General features: G+C 50.9%; 1 protein-coding gene across 2 annotated transcripts in view; it reads right to left on the reverse strand.

Moving 5' to 3' along the window:
• The window catches only part of HDAC3 (histone deacetylase 3), a 173,997-nt gene that overhangs the window by 110,271 nt on the left and 48,373 nt on the right, over positions 1-15,353 (reverse strand). For both annotated transcript variants that reach the window (XM_050167612.3, XM_050167611.3), the window contains exon 4: positions 15,099-15,180. In XM_050167612.3, coding sequence (XP_050023569.1) covers positions 15,099-15,180 — 82 coding nt within the window. The remainder of the gene's footprint in view (positions 1-15,098; positions 15,181-15,353) is intronic.

Consider the following 15,353-nt stretch of genomic DNA (forward strand, 5'->3'; position numbering starts at 1 on the left):
GTTAAATAAACGCCTTTTACTTCGGGACGGCTGGAGTCTGACTTCCACCTTCGGTCAACACCACATTGGCGACGAGGATGTCGTGAACGTACCCCCAGCCCCGCTGCGCCGTCCGTATCCGCCACCATGAGCTTCACCAGGCTTGCTCCGCCACCGTTTTTCCTTCCGACACCCGGCCGTCCCTCATTCCATGGGAGCAGTGGGAGCAGATGTTCAACATGTACTTGCTGGCATCCGGAGCTGCCGCATTCAAGCCGGAGCAACGCAAGGCTATTCTTTTGCATTGTTTGGGGCCGGAGGGCCAGCGTATTTATCAGACGCTACATGCAGGGACCAGCACCGCAGCACCGGCCGCGCCAAGTGCCACAGCACGCGCCGATGACAAGTCTGTCGTGGCCCCTCCTGACGAATACGACACTGCACTCGCCGCATTACGACACCAGTTTTCGACGTCGCGCAACGTTATCATCGAGCGTCATCGCTTTCACCGCCGCAGCCAACACACAGGCGAGTCCGGTGATGACTTTGTTGCCGCTCTACGGGAGCTAGCGTCACATTGTTCGTTTGCCTCGCAAGATGATGCTTTGCGGGACCAATTCGTTGGCGGCGTAGCTTCCACTCGCGTACGTGAGCGGTTACTGCTCGAGGGTTCCACACTTTCATTCGAGAATTCTGTTCGAATTGCACTTCAGTTTGAGCAGGCGGCTGAAGAGCTAAAGGAGCTTTCTGCTTCGGTCGAAGCAATTTCATTGCGGCAGCGTCGAAAACCATCGTCGCATTCTTCGAAAAAAAGGAATTCACGACCGGCAACCACCGTAGAGCAGAATTTAACGAGGAGCGCGGGCGGCTCACGTGTGCCGCAGCGGAACCGCCCCCCTCAGCGGAACCGAGAACAGAGTAGCCGCTCCGGCTCGCCACATTGTTTCCGATGCAGTTCGCGGGACCACATTGCGTCAGCGCCACAGTGCCCAGCGCATGGCAAGACTTGTTCGTTTTGCGGTCACAAGGACCACTTTCAAAGGGTATGCAACCGCAAGCTAACCCAAAGGCAAGGCCGAGTCCGTGAAGTTGAATTTCATGAAGATGTTTCGTCATCCAGCAGTGCTGAGGAAGTTTTGACTGTGCAACGTTCCGCACGTAGCGGAATTCATATTCAATTGCAAGTCGCGAATGTCACTTTGACATTCCTTATTGATTCAGGGTCGTCTGTTTCAATCCTGTCGGAGCAAGAATTCAGTCGATATTTTCAGAGCGTTCCGCTCCTGCCTGCTCCGCATGTTAGTCTGTTTGACTACTCTCAATGGACGATTCCAGTGCTAGGTTGTTTCCAGGCAGACGTTTGGCCGCACAGCGTCGCTACGTTTTTATGTTGTTCACCGAGGAACTTGTCTGATCGGTCTTGACGGCATTAAAGCCTTGGATCTTCGCATTGAGGGTTCTGCTCTCAAGTGCTTATACACGTCCGTTGCTCCGCAGCCGACTGTTGTTGACCCGCTATCCTGTTCTATTTCCACATTGTCAAGCACGCAGCCCCGTAACAAAGCTCTTCCGCCAGCCTTAGCACATGAGTTCAGTTCACTTTTCAGTCCAGAGTTGGGTCTTGCTAAGGGGTTCACGCATCGCATCAAGACACGGCAAGGCGTGCCGCCTGTAACTTCGAAGCTTCGCCGTCAGCCATATTCTCTCCGGTCACCAGTATCAAATGAGCTTCAGAGGTTGCTGAGCCTTGACATCATCGAGCGAATCGATGCTTCTGAATGGGTGTCCCCCATTGTTGTTGTTAACAAGAAAGATGGTAGCATCAGGATATGCGTAGACCTTCGAGAGCCGAACAAAGCTATTGTTCCAGACAGTATCCCATTGCCCCATACAGAGGAGCTGCTTCACGCTTTGGTAGGCGCTACACACTTCTCCAAACTTGACTTGGCTTCCGCTTACCATCAGGTTCTCTTGCACCCTGACAGCAGGGATCTGACAGCTTTCATCACTCATGATGGCCTTTTCGTTTTAAAAGAGTTTGCTTTGGGTTGGTTTCTGCCCCAGCGGCATTTCAGAAGATGATGGCGAAAATCCTTGACCGCTGCCCTGGCGTGTTGTTCTACATTGATGATGTCATCATTTTTGGCAAGACCGCAGAAGAACACCTTTCAAACTTGAAGACCGTGCTGCAAAAGATCAAGAACGCAGGTCTGAAACTGAACAACAAATGCCTTTTCGACGTTCCAGAACTTGCCTTTCTAGGGCACAAGGTCACTGCACGTGGTATCTCGCCACTTCCAGAGAAAGTAGACTCCATAGTTAACACACCAGTGCCAACTGATGTGGCCACCCTTTGTTCGTTTTTGGGTCTTGTAGAATACTACTCCAAGTTTGTTCCACACTTGGCACAAGTGGTTGAGAAAGAGAGAGAAACAACTTTACTGAGCCGAGCTCGACATCTTCTTAGACGCCGTCGATGGGAGTGGTTCCTTCTTCACGGGACCCATATGCTTCCCTAGCCGCCTGGCCCCTGGAGATCAGGACGAGCTGGTCTTCCAGGGCGGTGCTGGTTAGCAAGGTCTCCCATCGCTCGGTAAGGGTGGATGAGGGGTGGGGTAGGGTAGCGGGGCAGGTAAGAGGTGGGGGAATCGCCTTGATGAAATCGCATACTCCAATGACGTGTTGGAGCGTGCCTAACTGAGTTTTGCAGAAGTTACAATCCTCCTCGTACCTTTCCGGGTACATCTTGCTTTGAAGGTAAGGGTGCGGGAAGGATCCTGCCTGTATTTGCCTGTAGATCACTTGCTGTTCTCTGCTAAGCGATTTGTGAGGATCGGGGTAACGGCGCCTCTCTGTCTTATAATGGTTCGTAATGTCTCTGTAACTAAATATGGACTGTGGCTCACCTTCCTCAACCCGGTGTTCCATCTCTCGGGCGAACTGGTGGGCAAGTTCGTTGCCCTCCAGCCCAGAGTGAGCCGGTGTTCACATTAACTCAACTTTCCTTTCAGATACGTCGCGTTTACTTTTGAGAATATCTAGTGCCGCAAGAGACACCCACCCCTCTCTGTAGTTGTTATACGCCTTTTGCGAGTCGGTGACAATTCTTCCCACCTTTGGCTGCGCGAGTGCTAGCGCTATTGTGGCCTCTTCTGCCACCTCTGGAAAAGACGTCTTGATGGAGGCGCAGGTTACGAGCACATCCCGCGTCGTAACTGCCAGCGTTGCTTTCGATGAAAACTTGGGTAATGAAGCGTCTGTGAAGAGAGTGAACCCCTCTTCCTCTTCTACTACTTGACCCAAAGTCTCCGTCAAGGCCGCTATACAAGCCGCTCTGCGGCCGTCGTTACGACTCGACCTCATGTTTCTAGGTAGTGGCTTACTGCGGATTTTATGCGCCCAAAACCTTGGTAACGGCCCCGTTTCCTTCTGCTCTGCCTCTTGCCAGCCCAACTTGGCAAGAACGCGACGTCCCGCCGACGTCTGACTGAGTCGAACTCTTTGATTAGACAGATGAGCTTCTATTAACTCTTCGACGACGTTGTGCTTGGCCATGCTGAGAAGCTTGTCGGTCGAAGAATGCTTCGGAATGCCCAGCGCCATCTTGGTTGCCTTTCATATAATGACATTCAACTGATCCCTGTCTTTTTTCAGTAACTTGAGGTACGGCGCCGCGTAAACGATGCGCGACGTCAAGAAGGCCTGGACGAGCGTCAGTACATCGTCCTCCTTCAATCCCCTTTGTCTGTTCGTGACTCTTCTGATCATGTTCGTAATTTGTTCCGTTGAAACTTTGATTTTGTCGATCGACGCCCCCGCCTTGCCACTGTTCTGGAAGATGACACCCAGGATACGTGCTTGCGTGGTTGGTGTTATGGTCGTCCCGTCGATGGTGATGCGTATGTTCTCTTGGTCTCCTTTCTTTCTTCTTGGCTTGATGACGAGTAACTCTGACTTCTGTGGCGAGCAACTGAGGCCGCACGATTTAGCGAACTCGTGCACGGTCTTTGCCACTCTCTGAAGGGTCTCCTCCATCCAACTCTCCGACCCTGCCCTCGACGTCCACACAGTGATATCGTCTGCATAGAGAGCGTGATCTATGCCCTCTATATCTTGAAGCAAAGTCGGGAGAGGGAGGAGTGCCAGGTTGAAGAGAAGCGGCGAAAGAACCGATCCTTGCGGGGTGCCTCTGTCTCCCAGGGCTATCGGTTTCGACTTCTCCTCTCCAATTTTGATCGTTGCGGTTCTATTGCTTAAGAATTTCTGCACATATTTGAATGTTCGCTTTCCGCATCCCGTTTGGTGCAGGTTACGGAGAATACTTTCGTGTGTGACGTTATCGAAGGCCCCCTTGAGATCGAGCGCCAGGATAGCTCTTGGCGTAGGGGGTCTTCGCTTGCTTGATAACCAGCTCGTGTATTTGCACCAAGACGTCTTGCGTGCTCAGGTGCCTCCGGAATCCGTACATGGTCGGTGGCATCTGATCAGTGACATCCAAATGTCTCTGTAGTCTCTTGAACACCATACGCTCGACCACCTTCCCTACACACGACGTGAGGGAGATGGGGCGTAGATTGTCGACGTGGGGTGGTTTCCCCGGCTTGGGAATGAAATGCACCTCCGCTTCTTTCCATTCTTTTGGTAACGAACCCTTCTCCCAGGAAGCGTTGACGAGGTTTAGCAGTTCAGCTCGGCTTTTGTCATACATTTTTTAGCATCTTGTATGTAACGCCGTCAATTCCCGGTGCGCTGCCTTGATTACTTTCATCGATGGCCGCAACCAGCTCCAGTTCGGTGAAGGCTTCGTCCATCTCGACGTTGCTATCGCCTTCATACTCGTGAGTCGGGTTACCGCTCTTCTCGGTCTTGAGGTATTTACTTGTGAGTTCACGAATGAGCTTCTCCCCGTCCCCGTCGTAACTGTTGATCGTTCTTGCGAGGTCTCGAGCGCATGCCTTCTTGCTTTTTAACGGATCTATGAGGTGCCGCAACAGCTGCCAAGTCTTCTTCGTAGACAGTGTGCCTTGCAGGTCGTCACACATCTTCATCCAGTTTTCCCTGCATAGTTGTTCCGCATACTCGGTCACTTGCTTGTTGAGCGCGTGTATACGTCTGCGAAGCTTCTTGTTATGTATTTGCCTCTTCCACCTTCGAGTAAGACCGTGCCTGGCCGCCCACATGTGACTAAGCCTGCTGTCTACGAAGGGAATTTGCGTGGTCGTAGTAATCTTCTGCGTAAATTTCTTTACAAATTCGCGTTGCTTTTTGGGCCACGCCTCATACGTCTTGGTGTCTTGGTCCTCATCCTCGCCTTCACCGTCTGCGCTTCTACGTAACCGGTCCCAGTCTGTAATGTTGGCTTGACCCAGTTTCGCCTTGATGTCAGTCCCCCCGAGGGTTACACAAATTATATCGTGATCCGAGCCAAGATTTTCCCCCGTGCTACGCCAAGTTACATCGAGGTTCCCCCGAACTAGCGTCAGATCAGGAGTGGTGTCTCTGACCGTGCTAGTGCCTGTCCTGGTCGGTACGCCCGGTTCGTTAACCACCTCCATGTCGTGATCCTCTATAGCTTTAACCAATTGGTTTCCTCTTTTGGACGAATATTTATAACCCCACATCGTGTGGGCGGCGTTGAAATCTCCTAGCACTAAAATCGGTCTTGTTCTTGCTTCTTTAATGCAGTCCAACATGGTACCTTCAAAGTCAATGACCCTGCTGGACGGTCGGCAATAAGCATTCAGGACGAAAAAGTCCTTGTCCCCCCCCACTCTTCTGCTGTGAATTTCGATGAGCGTATGTTCGCAGCCTCGCTGAGCGGTCACGTGCTGTGTGGCCGCCACGTTGCTGCGGACTAAGATCACAGTACCCTTTTCGCTAGGGTCCGTATACGTAATGTATCCCGCGAGCTTGGCCCGGCCGTTGGTCTCTTGTAAAGCTATGATATCCGGTTTTTGGTCCAATTTATCAACAAATAGTTGTAACTCCCATATCTTGTTTCTAATACTCCTACAGTTCTATTGAAATAACGTCGCAGTCTCTTTTTGCTTTCCTTTAGTCGTCGTTATTTTCTACTTTTTGAGCGGTAGATTTGCGCACGGAACCAAGTTTTAGCGGCCTGACCCGTAGATTAAGCCGTGATGACTTCATCTTGGCAACGGTGAGATGCTTATTTTTCGCATCCATCGTCATGACTCTAACGGAGAGTTGGCTGCATTTGGCCTCCACATTATCCATTCTTACTGTTAGACTGTTCACTTGCGCAGACATTTGGGAAACTTGGCTGGAGATTTGCATAAGCATGCTCATGACCGACTCCTTTGTCGGAGGAACTGCGGCCTCGGCCTTCTCTTCCTCCATGGCAACCACTGCCGTTTCTGTCTGTGGAGTTTGCGTCAATGACTGCGTCAACGCCGGTGATGTGATCTGCGCCGGTGACATGATCAGCTTCGTCGCCGCTGGAGCAGCGCTGGTGGTGTCTCTCTTGGGTACTTTCCTTTTACCTGCACTGACGTCATTATCACTGTTCTTTGTTCTACTGAGCGTCTCGATACGCTCCGTCATTGCTTTTATCTGATTGTTTTGGCTCTTGATTTGAATGTTCTGCCTCTCTATCATCTCCTTGAGTTCCAAACAGTGTCTACACTCGTTGTCTTTGGAAGGGTGGGAGGAGGGGAGGGGAGGGAAATTGCTATTGTCAAGAGCGACGGGAGACCCCGCTGCCCAGCCCACCTGTTTCTCGGCGCCGTTGCTCTGCCGGGTCTTCGACTTGAACCTCGAACGAGATTCTCGCCTGCGAGCCCCAGCTGCCGATGGTGACCTGGTATCGCTCGTGCTTCTCCCTCGCCTTGTCTGGGAGTGGCTGCGACGCCCGCTCGGTGCCTGCCACGCTGTCTGCTGCCACGCTGCCCCCCTCGGCTGCTGCCGCTGCTGCTGCACCTGTTCTCGTTGCTGACGTTCCCAACGCCGTTTACGAACGACGCATGGCGTCTTGAATCTCGCTGTACACTCCTTGTCCGCGGTGAGATGGTTGCCCCCGCAGAGGCTGCACTTGGGGTTACTGCAAACGTGGCTTTCTTCAGGATTCTTCATGCCGCAACCACGGCATATCTTGTCTTCGGGGTTAGGACAAACGTCCATCCGGTGACCGAGGCGACCACACCGGTAGCACACATCGATCTGCTTTCGATACAGCGAACACTCGACCAGCAGGTTGCCGTATCTGATGTAGTTCGGGACCTTGTCGCCGTCGAATGTGATGACCACCGTCGTCGTCTTGCCGATGCGGTTGGCTTGCATAGCAGTGGGATTGTACTCTTGAACAATGTAGTCGTTGATTTCTTGAATAGTGTCCGTCATTGGGACACCCCTGATGACGCCCTTAACGGTGCCGTGGGGGGCGGTCTCGTAGGTGCTGACTTCGTGTGCCGTGCCGTTGATAGTGAGGCTTCTGACTGCCGAGTAGCGGTCTGCGTTCTCTCGTTTAGGCGTACTGATAACGACTATGTTTTGCTGTTTGTTCGGGCAAAGAACATCTTGCGTCACCTCCTCGCCACTCACATTCGCAGCTGCGACAATGGCTCGGCTGATCTCGAATCTAGATACTTCCCCAATGTTCAGACCTCCCTTGGGACGCATGACGATCTTGATATCTTGCCTCGGCAACACAGGCATCCTCGCTGCCTTGAGTAGCTTCCTCTTGAAATTTTTCCTCTGCGGGCGGCGATGCCCGGCAACCGGCGTTAGCTTGCTCTCTTGCTCTTGGGTCTTCTTCTCCCCGGCGACACGCCAGCCAAACTTCTCGGAAACTTCCTCCGGCATTATTTCTTCACCCTCCACTTCCACACGCATAGCGGACGCCATTTTCTTGAAGCACTTCGCCTCTAGGTTCCCGGCAAGGTCGATGGCCCCGCCGGAGCACGCCTAAGCACGGCCGCTAGGCCCTGCTTTCTTCAGGCTTAGCTCGCAGCAACACTGTGCTCGTAGAAAAAATCCTGCTAAATCGGAGAAAAATGGTTTCGCACCTCAAATTTTGGTATCCACACGGTCCTTGTAACTTCACGGATGCTGTTGTGTGAGACCTTGCATGAGTTGGGGTGAATTACCGGGCCTTTTGCCGAAAAATCGAGGAGCACATGTGAGACACGTTGTGGGGATGCGCGACTCTCGCGCGTCCCCTGATGTTTTTCCCGCATAGCGCATCCCCTGATATGCTGTTTTCCCGCACGGCTCGCGTGGCCTGGCGCCCGCGGCGTGGTACAAGCGCGGTGCGAGAGATGGCGCGACTGTCGCGGCGGGGTTACTCGGGCGCCGAAAGGGAAGGCGCTTGGCCTCTTGGGTTGGAGACAGCAAGCAGCACGGACGTGCCGTGCCGCGGGTGGAGCGACCCTCTTTCCCGGCGGGTCGGCGCGCGGCGGAGGACGTCTCCCGCGAGCGCGCGGCGACCGATGCATCTGCGAGACCGCCTCGCGTGGCCGCCTTGGAACGCGCTACGATTCGCGTGACTATACACGCGAACGACCAGGCGTTGGGATCCAGCATGGAGCGAACATATTCGCTCGCGAGGACGCGGTGAGTCGGACTTCTAGATTTGTCGCGCGCCTATCGGCATGTTTTGGGGATATGAACTCGGCTAGCAGGCATTGATCCATGAAAGGTGCAATAAATGCCCTTGTGACTGTTTGCACTACTGTGAGTTGTCGTTCCTTTGTCCCAAGAGTACGGAGGAGGAGAACCCCGTATCTCCCACAACGTCAGCACATACCATGGCTCATACCGTTTTTCCCACAAGTGGTTGAGCCTATGAGAGTCTTACTTTGCAAAAATGAGCCATTCATCTGGTCTGCCGAAGCAGACAGCAGTTTCCGGAGGGTCAAGGAAATGCTTTCGTCGAGTACAGTCCTCCAGATGTTCGATCCGTCATTGCCAGTCATTGTGTCGACCGACGCGTCCGACTGAGGGCTGGGAGCAGTCCTGCAGCAACAAAGTGGCCACGAGCTCCTCACAGTCGCTTTCGCATCTCGTACACTGTCGCCTGCAGAGCGAAAATATTCAGTCGGTGAACGAGAAGCTCTTGCGTGCATTTGGGCGTGTGAGCGATGGCACACGTACCTGTGGGGTCGCCATTTCACAATTCGACCAGACCACCAGGCACTGGTGTCCTTGCTGTCGTCACAAGGACATGGAAGACGCCCACTTCGAATCGCACGCTGGAGTGCACAACTGCTTTGCTACAATTTCACTGTTGAATACCGCAAGGGGTCCACAAACACTGTAGCAGATGCACTTTCTCGGCTACCAGCACCTACCTCGGAGGCTGAGATTGCTAAGGAGGAAGAAATTGTCTCGTTCATTGAGCCAGCCTGCGTGACCAAGGATAAGTTCAGGCAGGCCGCCCTCGACGACAGTTGCCTGGAAACCGTCAAGTCATTCGTGCTGAGTTCCTGGCCGCCAAAGAAGTCCATACCAGAAGAGGCGAAACCATTCTACGCCATTCGGGAAGAACTTTCTGTTGTCGATAACCTGCTACTGCGTGGAGAGCGCCTCGTTGTTCCGTCCTCCCTCACGGCTCAGATCATCGGCATCGCGCACGAGACACATCCGGGTATCACGCGCACGAAGGCGCGACTGCGTGAGCGATTCTGGTGGCCACGAATGGATAAGCAAGTGGAAACGGCAGTAAAAAACTGCCATATCTGCCTGGAGGCAGATAAGTCCGCCAAAACATCACCAGCACCGTTGCCACCTGTTGAATGACCTGAGCGACCGTGGCAAAAGCTTGGCCTAGACATTGTTGGTCCTTTGGAGCATGCAGCCTACAACAGCAGATTTGCTGTAACGCTTGTTGACTACCATTCTAGATGGCCAGAGGTGTATTTTTGCAGCGAAGTGTCCACGAGCACCGTGAAAGACTTTTTAAGAAGTGTTTTTGCCCGTGAAGGCTACCCGGAAGAGATCGTTTGTGACAATGGACCTCACTTCACTTCGCGTGAGTTCATAACTTTCCTGCAACACAGAGGCATCAGTCTTTCACATTCTTCAGTATACTACCCCCAAGCCAATGGGCAAATAGAACGTTTCAATCGCACATTGAAAAACTTCATTCAAGTCTCACTCCTCGAAAGACGACCACTCCGGCAAGCTGTCACAGAATACCTTGCCATTTACCGCTGTACTCCGCACGCCACCATCGGGGTCGCCCCAGCAGTTCTGCTTCATGGTAGAACGCCCCGAACCAGGCTGGATATCGTGGGTTCCTTGGCACCAGCATTTACGGAAGATCCAGCCAAGGAGTTGGCGCGACTTCGTCAAAGGGTTCGGTGTCAGCAGCAAAGCAGCAAGCACTACACGGACAAAAGGAGAGCCGCCAAGAAGACGAAGATAGCCGTAGGCGATTCTGTCCGTGTCAAAAAACCGTCCGTTCGGTTCAAGGGAGACTGCGCCTTTTCTTCACCCACTGAGGTGATCAAAAGGAGGGGACCAGCCTCTTTCCGACTTGGAGACGGCCATACGTGGAATGCCTCCAAGCTTTCCAGGGTTCCGGAGAGGGGCACCTGGGAACCGGGCCCACCTGCCACGCCGCAGCCGCGGTCTCCTGAGGTGCTACAGCCTGTCACGCCGCAGCCGCTGTCTCCCGATGTGCTGCAGCCTGCCGTGCTACAGCCTCCTTCTCCCAGGACGCAGGCACTGTCTCCTGGCATACCGCAGCAGCAGCACTCAACGAGCCCGTCGCCAGTGCGACGTCCAACACGGCCGACCCGAGAGCGCCGGCCACCGGCCTGGCTCCAAAACTATCAGAACAATTAGTTGGTGGTCTTACATTGTGTACATAGGTTGTAAATATGTGTAAATAAGTACAGTGTGCATGCTTTGGGGTTTTCCTTACTAATACTTACTAACAACTAACCACTAAAAATAAGGGAGGGAGTATGTTATATTCAGTTTCGTTATTCATTTCAGTTGTTTATTCCCCAGGGGGCGCTTCTGTTCTTCATTATATATATTCGTTGTGTATGTTAAATAAACGGCTTTTACGGCTGGAGTCTGACTTCCACCTTCGGTCAACACCACAGGAACCACACGTAGGAAGTTTCTTGACTTACATATTCAAAGACATGTACACGTTCAACGTGAACAAAGATAATTCAGCTCTTTTGAAGATAATGAAATGGAAGGTTTACTGACGCATGCATCGCCGAATGTTGATATGTGTCTGGCTTCTATTATCAAGCGCGTCATTTCACACCTGCTTCTACTCATGATCACTGTTTCTTTAAATCTTGGTTTGCACTTGCATCTCTGGCAATGGATGGCAAGAAAGCCGTCAGCGGCCACATTGTTAACTTTGTTACTATGTTCTCGTAGCCTGTCATTTCTGCATCTGCCTGTTCGACCGATGCAGGATTGTCCACAGCTGAGAGGAATACGGTATACCACACCGGTGATGCAATCAACGAATTTGTTTTTATGTTCTTTTTCGCATGCGCTACGTGGGATTCTTTCTGGCCTTGTGTTTTTACAGAGGCTGACCAATTTATTAGGTGCCGAAAACACAACGTTAATGCCGCTCCTTCCAGCAATCTTCTTTATTCTATGGGAGAATCCGTGTATGTAGGGGATGACGGCAACCTTTCCTTTGTTTATGTCAGTGCTCGACACGTGCACCTGCTCCAAACTGCTTTGCTGCGCCTTCTTAAGCAGTCCTTCGGCGACTGACACAAGCACGTGGCTCGGGTAACCAGCGCAGCTTAAACGCGAGGCTTGCCGTTCGAAGCTATCGTACATTAGGTGTTGGCATGATTTTTTCAGTGCTTCGCTGAAACACATCTTCGCGATTCCCCTCTTCACAAGCTTTGTATGCGCGGAATGAAATGGTAAAGGTGGCTTACTTGCCCTAGGTTCGTAACACCAGCAGGTTTCGTTATCGGTGAGCACAAACTTGATGTCAAGGAATCTAATCCTCCCGTCACATGGCATTTCAAAGGTCACTTCTAGTGGATTTAGACAGTCACGAATAGTGGTAAAAACAGGAGCACATTTATTAGTAAAACAAGCAGATGAACAGTCAATTAGAACTAAAAAGTCGTCAACATATCTAAAAACTTTTACAACCTTAGATTAGTGAAGGCGCTGTGACAGGTCTCTGTCAAGTTTGGCTAAAAAGAGATTACTTAGCACTGGTGCTAGGCAAGAACCTATACACACTCCTTGTTTCTGCAGATACAGGGTACCTTTGTTCTCGATAAACGTAGATGACAAATAAAACCTAAGTAATTCTAAAAAATTGTCAATGGATGTACCTGTATTACTATACCGACATTCGGCGATGCATGCGTCAGTAAACCTTCCATTTCATTATCTTCAAAAGAGCTGAATTATCTTTGTTCACGTTGAACGTGTACATGTCTTTGAATATGTAAGTCAAGAAACTTCCTACGTGTGGTTCCCAGTTTATATCTTTTGTTTATTTTTCCAAAAATGTTACACGTGGTGTATGATGGGTCAAGGGTGTATATATAGCGACGAGAACGAGAAATAAATCTGTTGTTGAAAGTAGCGCTGTGTGTGTCAGATGTGCCTTCTGTTGTCCTTGTCTAGGTTGCGCTATAACAAAATAAGATATGCCGTACCAACAAGCCCCTATTGCTATCCTCATGCTCATTAACGCAGCGCTCGGTCTGACCTATATAGAAACGACCGCACGAGAGGGGAATCTCATACACAAACCCTTCGGCACACTTTTCTTTTCTTTTATTTTTGCGATTTGAGAACAAAGGCTTCCGAGCTTCCTTGGGGCTGAAAACACAAGTGGGGCGCCACGTCTGCTCGCCACCTTCTTCACATTGTGGGCCACCTTGTGCACATATGGCACGGACACCGGTCTCACCTCTTGCCCAGGGGCCTCTGCTCCAGCTCTCATTGCCTTTCTCTTTATATTTTGTAAGAGGCTTTTGGCTACTCCTGTTATGAATGAACCAGGGAACCCAGCTGAAGCCAGGCTAGCCAATTGATTCTTGAAACTCAATGCCATCTTGTGAACACACGACTTCCAGAGCGCGAACTCAAGGCAGAGTGACGCAATTCCTCTCTTCACTAATTTCGAATGCGCTGAGTCAAATGAACAGCTGCCAACTAGCCCAACAGGAAGTGCTTTTAAACTTGCATTATATGCGGGTTTTTACGGTAACCGAAATTCGCTATGGGGCCTGGTGAGTGGCCCTTTAAGGATTCTATTCCCATTTCGTTGTTCCAATGTTGGCCATGACCGGTGCCCATGTTTTCACCTAGGGGCAAGAAAGCTCTTTTACCATTTGGATCTGCACATTCAAAGATTGTAAAAAGAGGGATTGCAATCAATTGTTTCCGCAATGCACTTGAAAGAAGCTGTCACCACGCCATTAAAAGCAGCTTTGACGCACAATCCCAACGTTTAGAAGCCGCAGGGTTCCCTCTGCCTCTTTTGAAAGCGGTGGCTGAATCGCTGCTTCAGAGGCTAAAGAAGGAACGTACGAAGCTGGTAGATGATGGGGCAACTGAACGTAGGAAACTTGAAGTTATGCCGTTTGTGCATAAAGTGAGCCACAACATCAAGAAGGTTGCCGCCAAGCAGGGAGTAAGTGTTGTGTTTTCTGCCCCTTGTAAGCTTTCGGGTCTGTACTCGCGCATTTCTCGAGGCAGGGCAAGGAACCACGTTTGCACAACGCAGCATGAAAACCGTTTTACGGCATGTGCTGCAGGGGTTGTCTATAAGTTCCCTCTCACGTGCGAAAGATTTTACATAGGCCAAACCGGTCGATGTATTAATGACCGCCTGCGTGAGCACCACTCCTCCCTGGGGTCAGATAACGGTGCAAACTTGCCTCGCCATTGCAATGAGTGTGGTTGTTACCCTTTGTTCAGCAATGTGATGATTCTTGGTAGGGGCAAGGGCAAAGAAGAGCGAGAAATCTTGGAAGCGTACTACATCAGTTTATTAGGTAATGACTGCGTTAGTACAACCTCGGCGCGCTTACTTAAAAAAGAATTTGAATTTCTAGGTTGGTCACGATAGAAGCGTTTCTTGTCTTTTCAGGCTATGTGATTAGCGATGATGCAGTTGCGCATGCTCTGCTGGCCTTGCTGGGACTACACTGATTCTAATAAACCTCAGTTGATAGTCCAGTCGTTGTGGTGTGAACCTCTCCTCTTGTCCTTTGTGTTTTTGACTGTTTTGTTCGTTCAAGTATGTACCAACTGGCCCAGATTTCAACCCTTCTGCCTTGCCTGCATTTCGCCAGCAGAAGCCAGGCGCTGTTGCAAGTGATTTTACAACTCAAAAGATATTGATGGGTTCATTTATTGGGCATTCCCATTCCAAAGGCAGCTCACTTGTTAAGATATGGACTAACACTACATCACATAAACACAATGTTCATGATTGTGTGATTTATGATACACTAAACTGGCTGCTTTTGAGCACTCTTGTGGTACGGTTTAAATTCGGCTGGTTGAAATCAAGCACTTGAAAGACATTCTCCTGGTCCAATGAAAGCACCGTGCACCAGTTCAGAGGCGTTTTCACCTTCGAGCTGGGAGTGCGACTGACATCCAACAGACTGGATCATATGGCTACTCCGATTGCCCTGGGAGCACCTGACATGTTCAGCTGGGGCAGGCTTTCTCCGGCTCTAATCTCTAGAGGGCTTTACACCACCACAAGCCACGTTGGAGAGTGGTAGGAACCAGTCGAATGCACCATTAGTCATAGTCCATGTTTTAAGTGTCCTGTCTGTGAAACGATTTCACAATTGCCGTTCACTATCACGTCAGAGACATGCATATGATTCAATCCACCTACAGCCCCTTACACAGGCTGCACAGCTACCACCTCTCAATCAACGGTCGCATCTTTACATGCAGCTCCTGTTCTCGAGCCAAACTTCAGTGGAAGATTCCGGAACAGTAATCACATCACAGCTAGCTCATTGAACTTAGTCGTTAACAATGCTGCCACTTGAATCCTATGCCCCACCTCAAAGCCAGTTGCATAGCTATCATTCTGTGCATCCCGAATCTACCATCAAAAAGATAGCACCAATATCCTGTGATGTGGTCGTACCATATGACTTACATGCACTCACCTCATTGTTCAGCTTGACGGCTCCTTCCAGGGAGGCCCCCGTGTACATCGAGCAGAAATCGTACAGGCCATCGAACACAGGGCTGGACAGACAAACAGGCACATCCTGGATTTCACTATTGCCAATAGTCAACCATTACCTATATTTTTATTAGTCAAATAAGAATTACATGCTTGTAATGAAGAAGAAAGCGGCACTTGGCTGTGGGCACTTGCACTGCGGGTGCAAGAATAGAAGAGGCAGAAGCCAGGCGTT

Source organism: Dermacentor andersoni, chromosome 11 (genome assembly GCF_023375885.2).
Source record: "Dermacentor andersoni chromosome 11, qqDerAnde1_hic_scaffold, whole genome shotgun sequence".
Classification (NCBI taxonomy): Eukaryota; Metazoa; Arthropoda; class Arachnida; order Ixodida; family Ixodidae; genus Dermacentor; species Dermacentor andersoni.